The sequence below is a fragment of the Lates calcarifer genome, linkage group LG7_1 (genome assembly GCF_001640805.2).
Source record: "Lates calcarifer isolate ASB-BC8 linkage group LG7_1, TLL_Latcal_v3, whole genome shotgun sequence".
NCBI lineage: Eukaryota > Metazoa > Chordata > Actinopteri > Centropomidae > Lates > Lates calcarifer.
Window position 1 is genome coordinate 11,060,250 of NC_066839.1, and position 14,683 is coordinate 11,074,932.

Sequence of the window (14,683 nt, forward strand, 5' to 3'; positions counted from 1 at the left end):
CACAAACATTAAAAAATACAACAGTGAATAAAATTATACCAAGTCAAATATTTTGTTGTAGATCACAGACTCTACATTTGTTAAGACAAGTGTGAAAAGGCCAAAAGTTACTACTGTGTCAGGATAACCAGTAGGGAAAATTAATGTCTGTACAAAATTTCATGGCACCCCTCCAACAGGTCTCCAGTCACTCTCATTGTATTAAGAAGAAACACATTCACAGACTCCACTGTCTATAGTGCTTATTGGGATCTAAGTTTTCTGATTAAGTTTTGTGAATTGTAAAATTGTCATTTTTGGGTGATATTCTCTTGAAGCAGGTCTTTGTTTAACCAAGGAAAATTAGAGCTCAATTTTATGGTTAAACCATCAAAGGAACAATTTAGAAGGGAACCTGGAACAGCAGACTTTTACACAGCAATACATGTCAGATTTAGAATATTTCAATTCAGCAACACCATTGTGACAAGGGGAAGTGACTGTAGAGTTGTTAATAGTTAGCAAGTCTAGTAGTAGTAGGACATGGAAATGTAATCATGGGTAAATGTGCAAAAATGGTTGTGCCCTGGGAGAAGGGCAAGCTGACAGCAGACAGCAGTTGTCAGACTCAGACTACTGAATTAGGATGTTTTTTTTTTTCTTTTCTTTGCCCTCATATGGTCTTCTACAGTGTCTTGAGGGGAGTGCTGATGTATAACTTAGCAACAGTGCAACAGTTTAAATTATATGACCTGATATACGACAAGTCATTTTTGAGCGTGTAGTACTGAATTCACTGGCAATCAACACTGTGTGTGCGTGCATGCTACATCACATGAGTCTGACTTGACATTTCGGTCTGAATAAATCAATCTGCTACTCTTTAGGCTCTGCTCTCCAACCAGCCAGTGATCCCATTTTTCAAGATGAAGTGAATGGCAAGAGTCAAAAGCAAAGACACGGAAAGGAGATTGACACAGGAGGTTAAGTAGTCCAGCTCTATCACCCCTGGCTTAATACACAAAACCCAATCTTCACTTCACTTGTGTACACCCATCCATATTTCCTTAGACACACTGTTGTCTAACTACAAGCTAGGGTGTCTTTTAAAATTATTACAAATGTGAATTGCAGGCACAGCACTGCTTCTTTGTCAAACACTGAGTGGCAATTAGATCTTGGTTGCAAATTGGAGGACAGAGAAAAACATCAATTCAGGAAATTTAAAGATTTCTCCAGATAACAATATTAGAAACCAAATGCAAAATATCCCTTTTAGAAGATGTTGACAATAAAAGTTTCTATAAAAATATTTCAACTGCCATTAAAAGTACTTTGAATATAGCATTTACCAGAATCTACTGTACTTAGGGAGCTAAGCTGGATCTGACAGGGTGTGTTTAGCTCTGTTTATATGGTATATAGTCTGAAGTTCAGATGTGTATGTTTATATTTTTTCATTTTAATAGTGGCTGTTTCTGTGTCTTAAAAAAACTGGACAGATATGAGTTTACCAGTGAATGTAGTTATAGTATGTGCTGTAAAAGCTTGAAAGTAAGAAGCTAGCAGTCTGAGTCACTTAGCTTACCTGTGGCTATTTTAGGAGCACCTTATTAGGCCCTTTTTCACGTAAATATCTTTTGTGTCTGTTTATTTCTCTATATATTGCCTGAATGTTCTGTATTTAAGTGTATGCAAAGTATATGTTCCTATGGTAATTAGAGACATGAGGAAGATTCGTGCATAAGTGTATAAGAAAAGCTCATCCAGATAAAAGAGTTGACACAAACCCGAGAAAGCATTGCTATAGTAGCGTGACAGCGTCTGCATGATGTCTTTGGAGTGCTGAGTCCAGGGGGCGATCTTGCGGTAAGTCTTGACCCTGTGGACCAGCTGGGAGCCGCCGTACTGCAGAGACAGAGTGTCTCCATGGTCTTCGTAAAGCTCCTCAAACAACCTGAGGTACACACAAACACACATAAACACACCTTAATACACAAGCAACAGACATGCACATAAGCATATGGTCATGTTATGGGACTAAAAAGCAATTTGATTGTAAGGTCACAAACAGACATGAGAATAAAACCACACACTGTTTGGTGTACAATTTTTTTCTCTAGTTCTATTACCAAAGAGCTGAAAAAACTGAATCTTATTTAGATGTGTTAATGTGCATTTACAACAGAATTCTAGTTGTTTAAAAGGTCACAACAACAGCAAGATCCTCGTTGTTCTTGATCCATTAACAACCGCCCATACAGTCTGATCAGATCTTCTCCTGAGAGACCTCAGAGAAAAACAGAGCTGCAAGAAACAATTTTAGTGTCCAAGCAGAACTGGACATAGAGTATGAGTCCAGTGCTGTGGATACATGTTTCAAATAAATGGGAATATATGGCAAATGGTGCAGCTATGTGGAATTGGATCTTGTGCTGGAAACAGTGGAATAAAGGGCTGGGGTAGCTGTTGTATTTGCTGCTACTAATGAGGGTATCCTTATAAATCAAATCAATAACATGTTTTCAGTTACATATTGATCTATGCCTATATCAATCTTATTTTTTAATTTAAGAAATAAATAGACATAGACAAACACACTGAAAAACACACATAACATATATGATAAAGTAATAGGCTTTACCTCACACAGTCAGTATCAAACTGCAGCTTGGGCTTATCAATCATTCCTAGTGCATAAAGCTGATAGGCCAGTGCACACTTCCCCACCATGAACTGGGCGGTATTGGTCCGGTCCAGACAGTCCACACAGTTGGTCCTCAACACACCGGTCTATAGTGACAAAGACTTATGAAACTTACTGACATCATGTTTACGTGTCTCCAAGAGACAGAAACCACATAAAGAGGCAATTAGTAGTAATCACAGCATCAACAGCAAATTTCTCTCCATGTATTTTCCCTTTATAACTAGGAACAACAGGAATAGATTATTTTAAGAAGGCCACTGTGTGCAATTGAGGTTTCCATGAAAACTCATAAAATCACTCATTATGCATCTAATGTCAATGCACTGGCCTAGTTTTGCAGCGGTAGCAATGAATGCTGGGCATTTTTTAAATAAACATCATTGGCAAAAGATGTTTCCTTGGCCCAGATATCCCAGTACCATGAATTAATATGTGTTTCTTACCTTCTCTGTCTACTCTACTCTGCTTTTTTATACCTTTTTATATGTGCAAAGGCTGAGCTAAGTTGGAGAAGAAAATTTGATTTTGTCATGAAAATAGACTCAAGAGGCAAAACTTAAACCAAAATAGTTTTCTATGTGGCATACCTGCACTCGTCCACTGGCTGATGATGTGTCCACCTACATCTCCCCACCTGAAAATATGATGTTTAATTAAACTGAAAGGATAGAATACTGAAAACAGACAAAAACATTGACGTAACGGACAGATAACTCTCATCTAACTCTTGGCAAAAGAAAGCACAGTTTTTATTAGTCCTTTTTTCCCCAATTCAAACACTACAGGTTATTCATCACTTCCTTTTTAAAGTGTTTTCTAAACCACAGCAATAAGCAAGGAAGAATCACTAAGTGAGAAAAAACTGCCTCTAAATTGCTCTGAAGACAAAATTCAATAGTTGGTGAAAGGTGGGTTCAAGGCAGAGTGTATCTCTAACAGGGCATGAACTCAATGACCTGACTGAAAGCAAATGAACAATTGTAGTTTAAGTATCATATGTGTGTTTTCTGCAGAAAATCTTTACTATTCATGAACTGACTTACACATGTGATGAAAACTCCAGGTGCCATAATCATTAATGCATCTACATAAAAGCTTTTTTTGTGTGTGTGCACATTGGAGCAGGGGACTGTGTGCATGAGTGTGAAGTGAGAGTGTATTACAAAGAAAGTGAGAAAGCATTGGGTAATACAAGAAAGGGTAATAAATACTGACCATGGCGTGGTCGTTGGGTTATGTAACAGAATGGTAATGTTGGGTGAAAGGGATTAAGACATGCAGACAATGGAAGAGCCATGTGTTAAGTACACGGACGGCAATCTACTCAGCTCGTTAGCATAAAAGTGTCCGGGACACAACAGCCATCAGGCATAATGTCCATTAAGAATTCATATCTAGAGTTTCCAAATTAGGCAGTGTTGATAAATGTTTGATTCTGCATAGGTATGAATACAAAAATGGGTAATACACTTGCTGTAGAGAAAAAGTATGTATGATATGCAAATGCAGAAAAGATGGTGGTGTGGTCTAGCACATGGTTCCCGGTAAAACAAGTTTTCTTAATATAAACCGCACATAATCTGTTACCTCATTTTGACCCAGTGTGACCTCTAATTAACCCATACAATACCTGTCGTCTGGTCTGAGAGTGTGACAGTAGAAGCTGGATCGATTGATGAAGAAACCTGTTCTCTTGACCACGTTCTCTGCTATCATGCTGAGACGGTCCAGAACGTTACACAACTTACTGAGAAACAAAAGAGAGGAGGAGGAAGGTCAAATTTCCTCTAGAAATCAACCCATTTTTCAATTACAGTGATGACTTTGATTTATGGAATATACTTATTTAATCTTCCAACACAAGTCAAATAAGGACATGTCAAATGAGATTCTGACATTCACAGGGGGCAGAAATTACGACGACAGCAATTTTACTGAGAAGAACTGCAGAAGAGTTCATTTTGTGTGTGAATTCACAAAACTCCAGACTTTAATCCTGCCTGGGTTTGAATAAAAATCTTGAGCTTCATAGAAAATATGAAAAAGGATGAGAAAATTCTTGCTGCTGCTCTTTATTTTCAACACTAGCTTATGCTCTTGTCCTCTATGTGCTCTTGTGCATATAGTCTGAAGCCCATGAGTCAATGTTTTTCACTGGATAGACACATAAGATGTAAGGAAACTAAAATATCTTAACAGCTGTTGTGCTGTAAAAGTTGCATCATGTCCAATTCAGGCAAAAAATTTCATCTCATTCTCATTTACTTTTTTAATTATTTCAGTCGTGCTGGTTAAGTGTAAGTGACTGTGAAAATACTACATTAACAAAACTGGGTTTTAAGTAAATTCAAGCTCACTACATTGGCACATTTGTTGTTACAACCTCTTGGTGTAGCGGGCCATGTCCCAGGCGATGTAGTCGATGCAGTGGTCGGGAGGGAGGAACTGATTCAAGTTGATCACAGCTGGGATAGAGCTCTTCACTCAGAATCTTCTCGTGTTTCCTTTTTTCCCGTTTCTGCAGCACAAAAGAAGTAGCCATGGCAACCATCAATCTTTATTTTGGCCAAAATACAGTAAAGTAATTAAAGCAAGTATTCTGCAGTGGCAAATAATGCATGCAAAGGAGAAATAACAACATAATGATCATATATTAACAAGTGGGAGGGAGGAAAGTTCCTTTTTTAATAAAATGGGAAAAAAAAAGTAGAAGTATGTTTGATGAGCATTAATATATCCATTGACTGTGAAGATTAGAATGATTGTTTCTGAGGTTCACATATATTTAATTAATTGACAGAGGGGAAAAATAATGATAAAAAATTAAAATAATTTTAGAATTTTTTGTTGTGCTCGGTCATAGTATTCCTCTGTGACCTGCAGTCCCACCATGTCTATTAAGTTATTTCTCCGTGTACTCCTCCACCCCTCATTGTGCCTTTTTGACTGATCACCCCGGGTGATAATTGGCACGGATCCATCATTTAGCAGCTCATTACTCTGTCCACGCATCCATTTCCTCACCCATTCAGCAGAATGTGTCATACAGTCTGGCACATACACGCGCACACACACGCACATATAACACGAAAGCACTCACATGTTCTAGGAACAGACTAGAGCAAAAATACATTAGACGCATATATATACACTTACAAAAGCACACGTGTACTGAAAAAGTCGTAGGTGTACGAAGATGCAATCACAGATCATGAAAGAACCCTAACACGTGCACATGCACATGCACATTCAGGAGGAGGCTAGTGACTGGAAATTTAAATGGTTGGAAATGAGCACTACGTATCATTCTAAAGTATAATTTCATACAAAAAAAAGAGTGTAATAAATGGCTTGTTTCATGGTTTTCTCATCAATTCCTTTTCCTTTTATGTGCATTGGTTCGATGTTGAGTGGTTCCTACCATTTTGGACAAGATTCTATCAAAAAAATAGAAGAGGTTTTGATCTTTAGAGATCACCCAGATCAAATGGATGCTAATAAATGATTTTTTTTTTAAATAAATGTCTTTGTGAGAAGAGTAAACGTTATCTCTCACAGTCAGAATAAATGGACTCTAATTAAGTTAGCCAGTTGGAAAAGTGATTCACATGCTTGGTCATGCGCACTCTTGCTCTTCCTCTCTTTCCCTCTTAATATATACACACTGAGAAACACGCACTAAGCAATGACAAAACTATGCACCCATCCCAGAGCTGACACAGCCACGCCGACCCCAGCTATCATCATACCACCCACCATGGAGAGATGGACTGTCATGATTTTATGGCTAATTGCCAATTCCTTTCCCTGTCTGTCTCTCTGGGATAAGAGAGAGAGCATAGTGCATAAGCAGGGGGTCCCCTCCCTAACTCCCCACAGTCTGCAAATATCACATGGCTGTGGCTTGTGCAGACCCTCTGAGGTCTGCGATTGGTCCCTTGTCTCACGGCTCCCCTTATGAGTGACAACGTGAGCTCGCTACCCAAGCTACAGAGTGAATAGCTGCGTGCCCAAATGTGCCCATGTGAGTGTATACAAAAAGCTACTGCAAAAACACTGGCTTAAACAGGAATATGTCTGACAGTCTAACAGCAGGAGGAAAAAAAAATGGTGGGAGTGTCTATTTTACTTGACAAGCTGTGTTTGTGTGTAACAATGTGTTACCTTTCATCATCGCCATGTCTGTTTGTGTGTTTTTGATGCGACACACAGGGAGATCAATATTCAAGGGAGTATTTCAACTGCTAGTAATCACCACCCATCAGGAAAATCTCTCGTGATTGTTAAAGTCTCCACAGCTACAACTAACCCCCGATATTAAAGCGAGTCACAATCACACAATCACATCCTTATTAGATAAGTACCCGTAGAGTGATACCACAAGCCTGGTATATTTCATCCAAAGACACTGAACGATCCACGTCAACAATTCGAAAAAGATTCAAATCTGGATCTTACATAATCCTCGCACTGAGAAGCCATCCTTCTAAAAGAAAATACCATTTTGAAACATGGATCTTATAAATGAAATTAGGCTAATACTGTAACTATAGGTTAGCAGTTTCCAGTAGGGCACTCTTGCCGTGCCTCCAGTGACAATGGTAAGAAATTATGTTACAGTGTTTAATTAGTATGAAAACTCAGTCTGATGATGCTTTGTGACGTGCTATACACTGCAAATACCCTCTTGATCAAGCTATGAATACATTCTTAAAAATACAAGTTAACTGTTTTTTCATTATCTGTCAGTTACTTTACTTCCAGGTATTCCTGTTCCTGGTGGAAAAAGGGAGTCATATACGGAATATGATTTGCCACAGACAAAATGAGGACCTCAAAAAGGTGTGTGAACATTTGTGTTACCTTGACCAGGTTGAGGATGATAATAGGAGAGCCAAACCGCTGCAGCATCTGGTCAAAATGGAGGGCAGCCACGTGGGCATATGGGTCAGCTTGGTCCACTGAAAGAGAGGGAAAACTGGTTGTTTACAATCTAAGGCATTAGGGTTATCAGATTCTGTGAAGTAGCTAAACAATGAAAGAGCCAGCAGAATGTTTTTTTCATTTATCAGTTAAATGAGTAAAACCTGAAACATTTTCAACAAAATTCAAAAATTAAGGATAAAATTCCTTTTTAGCTGCATGAACTACTTCTTGTTCTGCTGGATATCTGCTGTTTTAGTGTGTAAGTTCATGCATTCAGATTCTGATAGAAAGTTATAGCCACAACAGCAGACAATGCTTCAGATATGGATGTTGCTCCAAAGAAGCTCCAAATTGTAAAATATGAATGCTTTATACACATCTTTAACCAGACAGAATATCTATAAAGTCACCACAGTGTCAAGGTGGGCACCCACGATTAGCATCACCAATTCAGTATCTGACCAAATGTGAAATATGGTCATAATCTGCCCGTCTATCCCTGAGTCATGGTGTTGAATAATGGCCAAAAAAGTGTTTTTGCATAAGTTATGATGTGACAGTGAAGCTGACCTTTGAGCTCTCGGATATAAATTCTTATTACTTCTACTACGTTTTATTATATTACACCTTTGACCACCAAATTCTAACTAGTTCATCCGTGAATCCAAGTTGACATTTGTGCCAAATTCCCCCAAAGCATTCGTGAGAAATCACATTCACAGGAATGGGACGGGCTACCCCAAAACATACTGCCTCTGGCCACAGCTGTTGCCAGCATGGACGCATTATATAAAATGGACAATAAAGTACAATTCTGGACTGCAACATCTAACACCACACTGACCACCGGCTTATTGTCCTACTGTTTCATACGTTCACTTTCTTTTCCATTCTTCTATTCACTCTGTATTTTAAAATCATGTTTAATGCCTCCATTTGCCACTCATGCAGAGTCCCGCACCTGCAGCCTGCTGTCAAATGGGACCAGTGAGGCAGCCAGAAGATAGATTAGAGGAAATAGGTCAGCTCAATCCACAATTTATCCTACACACAGTCACTCACGGGTAGAACTCCAGGGACATGAGAGTTTATGTAAACATAAAGAGATTGCACACCATAACATTCTTATTGTACCCTGGGAAGGGAGTGTTGATAATGACGATAACGACAAAGGAGTCAACCATTAAGGTCATCTCCATCACAACCAAGACATTTGTCCACTTCGGGCAAGTCATAAAGACGTTATATGTTTACTTATGTAACAATTAGTCTCGACAGTCGTGGCAAAGACAAGCGAGGGCCAATGCATTCTGTGAAATGGACAAATGTACTCAACATGCATAGACACTGAGCTCAAATGGTCTCGAAGCCACGTCACTGACCTAAATTCATTTAATGGATGTCATTCTATGGAACCCACCATCAAAATCAAATATTACAATTGTATTGAATGTGGGTTGATTATCAGTCTGATCTGAGCAGCACCTAGTTTTGCATGGTTGAGGCTTTGTGTTAGTTTGACAATTGTACATGTTGTGGTGGAATGAGAGGGAAAAACCGAAGTAAAATGTGCAATGTTCAAGTCCAACGGATTCAAATTGGGCCAAATGAATTAATCATCACTTTTTGCAATCAGAAATCATGTCAAGGTGATTTTTAAATTAATTCTTAATATATTTTTTAAAAATGAAAAGGAAAGGGTTGATATTTGGAGATATGTTTCTCGTTCTCTCAGCCTCTGGGTGGTTTTATCACTTCATATTTGCCCTGGCTGGGGCATGGATAGACACAATAAACAAACTTGCACTGGAAACTAGTTCACAAGCTACTGGCAGACAATGAATTGTTAACAGAGCAGTGCTGAAAAGTAAGGACCCACCCAGAATCTAAATCTAATTTACTGGTATGTTTATAAAACAACAGTGATACTAGACAATTTGGGAAATATGCTTATTGCCTTTCTTGCTGAGAATTAGATGAAAAGATCAATACTAGCAGCAGTGAAACAGCCAGGCAATGAACCACATGTCTGAGCTCCAGATATGAGAGTGGCATTGATCTTGCAATCTAACTCACGGCAGGAAAGCAAATTAGCATACTTTCCCGTTGTCAAACTATTCCTTTAAGCTGTTTAATGTGCTGTGCTAAGAAGTTAATTAGCTATCAAGCCTGCAAACTGATAGCGGTGCACTATGTTTCATTGTGGATGTTGCTTTGGTCATGCATTCAGGGAACTAAGGAGCTGGAGAGAAAGATGTGTGTTCAAGTTTGTCATTTTTATAATGATGACATCTTAGCAAAAGAGCTAATATGGGTTGTTGGCTGTTAAAATTAAAAAAAAAAAACAAAAAAAAAACAATTTCATTGCCTGTATGAAAATGAGTTGTCCATTAATGTAGACATATGCAAAGAAGTGGGCGCCAATACATTTTTTTTTTTTATTTTGATTTCTGATTTTTGTCCAGAGAAGCACAGATATGTATGCTGGATCAGAAAAAAAGATATTTTAAAAGGAGAAGTTCCACATTTTAAGAAATAACCTCTATATGCAAGAGCTACAGATGGCTAGCTTAGCTTAGCATTGAGACTAGAGACAGCTAGTTTACTTTCTGTCCAAAAGTAAAAAGAAACTGCCTAAAGCTCAGTACAAAAACTGAAGTGTAATGACATCACATTGTGCTTTTATCTGGGGTTTTGTGCAGGACTATTTTTTGACCAGGTGCAGTGACTTCCTGGAGTAACAGGTTGTATGGGGTAGCTTCATATATACTGTTGAAGTATTCTTATTACATAGATATGGGCATGTTGGCACTTGAAGCAGAACAACACTGTACATGAAACACTATTATAGACACCACAAAGCAAACCAAACTCAACATGAATCATTTTGCTGCTCTCTCTTTTTGCTTTCTTCATCTGCTCAAATATTTGTTAGTGAATGATAAATAACAGGAGGTAAAAATATCATCCAAATGAGAAAGTATGCCAAAACCAAGGGTAAACGGTGTCAAACTACATATACACAGACACACACAGTGAAAGATAAACTAATGTTGTGGGAACTGGGCAACATTTGGCAAATGTCAGATAAGGACCGTCTTTGAAGATCAAACTGAGACCAGGATGATGAGGTAAGATGATACACAGAGAGATCTTAGGGACACGCTCAGTGTCTCTATCTCACACAGGTAAATGTCATCCAAGGATGAATTAAAGGGCAAACTCAGGGAAAAAAAGATTATGATTTAATACAGGCATTGTACACATGCAAACATACACACAGAAACACACACACAGCAGTTGCCAGTGTCATCAGTCTCAAGGGAACTGATCACCTCCCTCTGGCCCTGGTTTTATGTTTTTATCCCGCTCATGATGAGATGGGAGAAAGGATAAAAAGATGAAAACCAAGGGGGTTGTCCTGGCTTCACCTGTTTCTTTCTTATGTTTTTAATCTTTGTGCCATGTCTTTGAGAAGAATGGCCCTAGAAGAAAGTCACAGTCCTATTTTAATGCAATTTTTCAGATTACATACTTCTTCTGTCCATAAAAGGTTATTGCTCCTAGAATTAATACACTGAGTACCATAGACATAAATAGTTAAATACCTACTGTGGTACTGTATGGCTAACCATTCAAAGAGGATATATCTGTATCTATCATTTGTTATCTGTCCTTATGTACCAGGGCAAAGTAGATATGAGAAAAATCTTGCATCAAAGTCAGGACAGCTTTGCCAACTCACTACTGTTTCATTATAAAGGCACGTTACAATACAATTTTGCCCATGTTAATGTACAGTATAAGACAAGATACAAATAGTACAAAGACAGCTATCAGGTGTTAATAGCAGACTTACATCTTATGGGGGGTTTTGGCATCATAGTGGAAATGTCCTGAGACCAGTAGAGTGGGACAGAACCTCGCACCTGGACGTATGAGGAATAACTGCCTGCTGTGAAAGACATAACTGAGGCATCATGGACGATCTGCTCTGTCTCCACCTCATTAGCCACATCTCCCTAGAAACAAAAGAAAAGCACAAAGAAACCTGGTTGATTTAAAAAAAAAAAAAAAGAAAGACAGAAACTCACCACAAGGTTTCTTTCATAGCTGCTCTGGAGCTTTCAATCATATCGCATGATCTTCATTGACAGATGGACATGATGGAAAGAGAATTTCTGAAAGAGCTCAGAAGCATCTACAAATTAATCAAAAGTCATCAAACTCATGCTGTTAAAGATCATGTGATTTGACTGAAAGCTCCAAATCAGCTACTAAATGAACCTTCTGGTGAGACTGTTTTTCCAACAATGTTTCCAAGGTCAAGAGTGAACTGTGAACCTCAGTAAAAACAAGGTGTTTCATCGAGTAAATCCATGCTTTTAGCCCACAGGTGTAATGAACAATATTAATAAGGGCTAAACTACATTTAATTTCACTAGTTGCAGGGCCCTGATGTATACTGACTCACTGACATGGTTTATTGATACATTTAAATCTAGCAGAGCCGTCGCTACACATTACACCTGTGCGGTTTCTGCTATGATGAGTGAAAATGTCAGCTGTGAGAAAAAGCTGTGTGCTACAATGACAGGCTGAAGACAACTTTATTTGGAGATGCATACAGCAGGAGGAAATTGTGAAAATTGTGTCCAACCTGATCTCAGTGCAGCGGTCCAAACACAAAGAGCAAATCTGTGTTTGTTCCTAAAGTTCTCCTCCCGCCATTCACCCATACAGACACTTATGCATACTCAAGGAAGAGGTAGCAGGTCAAATTAACCCCCTGTGATCAACCTGAGTCATCTCAATTATCCTGGTGGCCCTCAGCCCTGCCTCCGCTATCTGCTCTTCCCTGTTGCCTTGGCAACTGCTGTACCTCACAGTTGGCTCCTCTTTTGAGGAAGCGGGTCCCGGCAAATTTGCTGGATCGCCTGGCAATGAGGGTGATGTGAACTGGTCGGCCATAGATCAGAAGCTCTGTAGTTAGCAGGTAAAGGATGAATAATAATAACAACACAATACTGACAGTTTTAAACCATCACCTATTGGTGAACACACATAAACAAAGAATTCTATACTGTACATCACTGACTTCATTTAAAATATTAAATTTGTAGTTTCTGTAGTCCCCTATTACTTTGCACCCTAACCACCTATGTGTATTGCATCTAAAATCACTGGGAACTTAACATAAGAAATTACAATCATTATTATTGTTATCTGTTAGCTGTTATGGCCACGGGAAATGGAGCACAGTGGGTCTAAATTATCAGTCAATTCTCAATCAATTCCTCGACATCAGTTGTGTTTTTAATTCTGTCATGACCTACAAATTTGACACAAAACATAAAAAAGGTTTGTTACCACTGATTCCAAACGAATCATCAAAAAATCAAATCACATATAAATGTTGTCCTTATTTACAGTATGAACATCTTGTGAATAACAAAAGTAATTAATTTTACAAAGGTTATATACACTTGCTTAGGAATATGTTAACGGGGCAAATTTTCTACACCAACACTGTATTATTGCATCTTTTAACAATGTATTTTCACCTCCTCAGCTACAAATTTCTGTATTTCTGCATTTACCCTGCTGAGCTGAGTCTTCCATTATTGTACCCATTGGTCCTCTCATTCTTTCAGAAAAACAGCACTGAAGGCCAAACAGTTTCCAGGAATTTTCTAGACCCAAGACACCCATACAGTATCTCTGTGGCAGCACACTGATTGATAAGAGATGGCAGCACTGACTTTTAAGTGCAACCCAGCTTATTCACCTCCTGCACTTTACTTGCAACACACAGGCAGCAAAAAAACAAAAAAATATTGCTTTAAAACAGGACTTCATTAAAAAATAATCCCTGATAAAATATAAAATATTAACTTTTTGTGTTTGAAATGCAAAAGACTGACGCATTTACATTGCTTAGTGTGATTTATGTAAAGGGGACTTCATGAAAAATTATTGAAATCTTTAGTGTAGGTTACCTAAGGCAGACTTTAACCATAATAAATCATGCCATTTATTCAGCTCTAGTCTAGCCCAAAGCCTTTCTGCAGCAGTAACCCATGCATCAATACTACAAAAGCTTCTAAAAAATCTAGGGGGAATTCTGAATGTAGAGCCTTATACAAATCCCTGGTACACAGCGTTTGTCTAGTCAAGACTTCAAAGCAAAAGCTACTGTAGCCCTGAAATGAAAGAAAAAGAATCTCAAACAAACTAAAAATATGTGTGTATGCATACAAAATGCAAGTCTTGTCTTCCATCCAAAAAGAAAACCCATGTTTCTCATCTGATTAAATATGCACAATGTTGCTGCTTTTCCCCTGCAGATAACAGATGGAGAGATTATGCAAGTGCTAGTGTTTACATACTTGATAACCACTACTTAATTGCCATCATACTTGTTTTGCTAAGGCCCTAAAAACGAACACAAATTGATTCTGTGGTGAATCATCACCGTCTCACTCACAGTGTAATCCACGTGCCCGGATGGAGGCTGGGCACAGATCAACAAGTGATGCTGAGATGAGGGAGAGTGTTCACAAAGGATGACACTGTCAGAGATACAGCTGTGTCTCTTACTAGTGTGCGACCATTGATGCTGACAGATGCTGTCTAGGCATTTCACATATAGTTATGGTGTTACGATCTATTGAAAAGCACTACAGTGCAACAGTTTATTTTAAAACCCAAAGCAAAAGGTTGATGATGCCCCTTAAACATACAAGTGACATCCAAATAATTCTGTAACACACATATGAAATTCATTCAACAGTGTTCAAAGGATACTGGACTGGCCGCAAAAGCCATGGATTATATACATGAGCCAGTCATGATGCACTATGTCCTTGACTCGTTCTAGCAGCTTCCCGTTCCACACGTACTTGTAGTACGGCTCGTTCTGGAGGCTATAAACAACTGTGGCGGAAGAGTGGGGACACATAAAACCTCTGGATTATTTTACTGACCTGGGATCAGACCATATTATCAGTTAGAAAGCAACAAGTGGAAAAAATAAGATTAGTTGAGGTGACGAAGGCCACGGAACAA

General features: G+C 38.5%; 1 protein-coding gene across 1 annotated transcript in view; it reads right to left on the reverse strand.

The window, feature by feature from the left end:
- Positions 1-14,683, reverse strand: part of fig4a (FIG4 phosphoinositide 5-phosphatase a) — a 43,621-nt gene that overhangs the window by 19,911 nt on the left and 9,027 nt on the right. Inside the window, 11 exon segments of the mRNA XM_018694508.2 lie at positions 1,770-1,936; positions 2,624-2,772; positions 3,277-3,294; positions 3,296-3,323; positions 4,320-4,436; positions 5,073-5,161; positions 5,163-5,207; positions 7,553-7,650; positions 11,475-11,637; positions 12,498-12,598; positions 14,423-14,551. Of these exon segments, the coding sequence (XP_018550024.1) occupies positions 1,770-1,936; positions 2,624-2,772; positions 3,277-3,294; positions 3,296-3,323; positions 4,320-4,436; positions 5,073-5,161; positions 5,163-5,207; positions 7,553-7,650; positions 11,475-11,637; positions 12,498-12,598; positions 14,423-14,551 (1,104 nt within the window).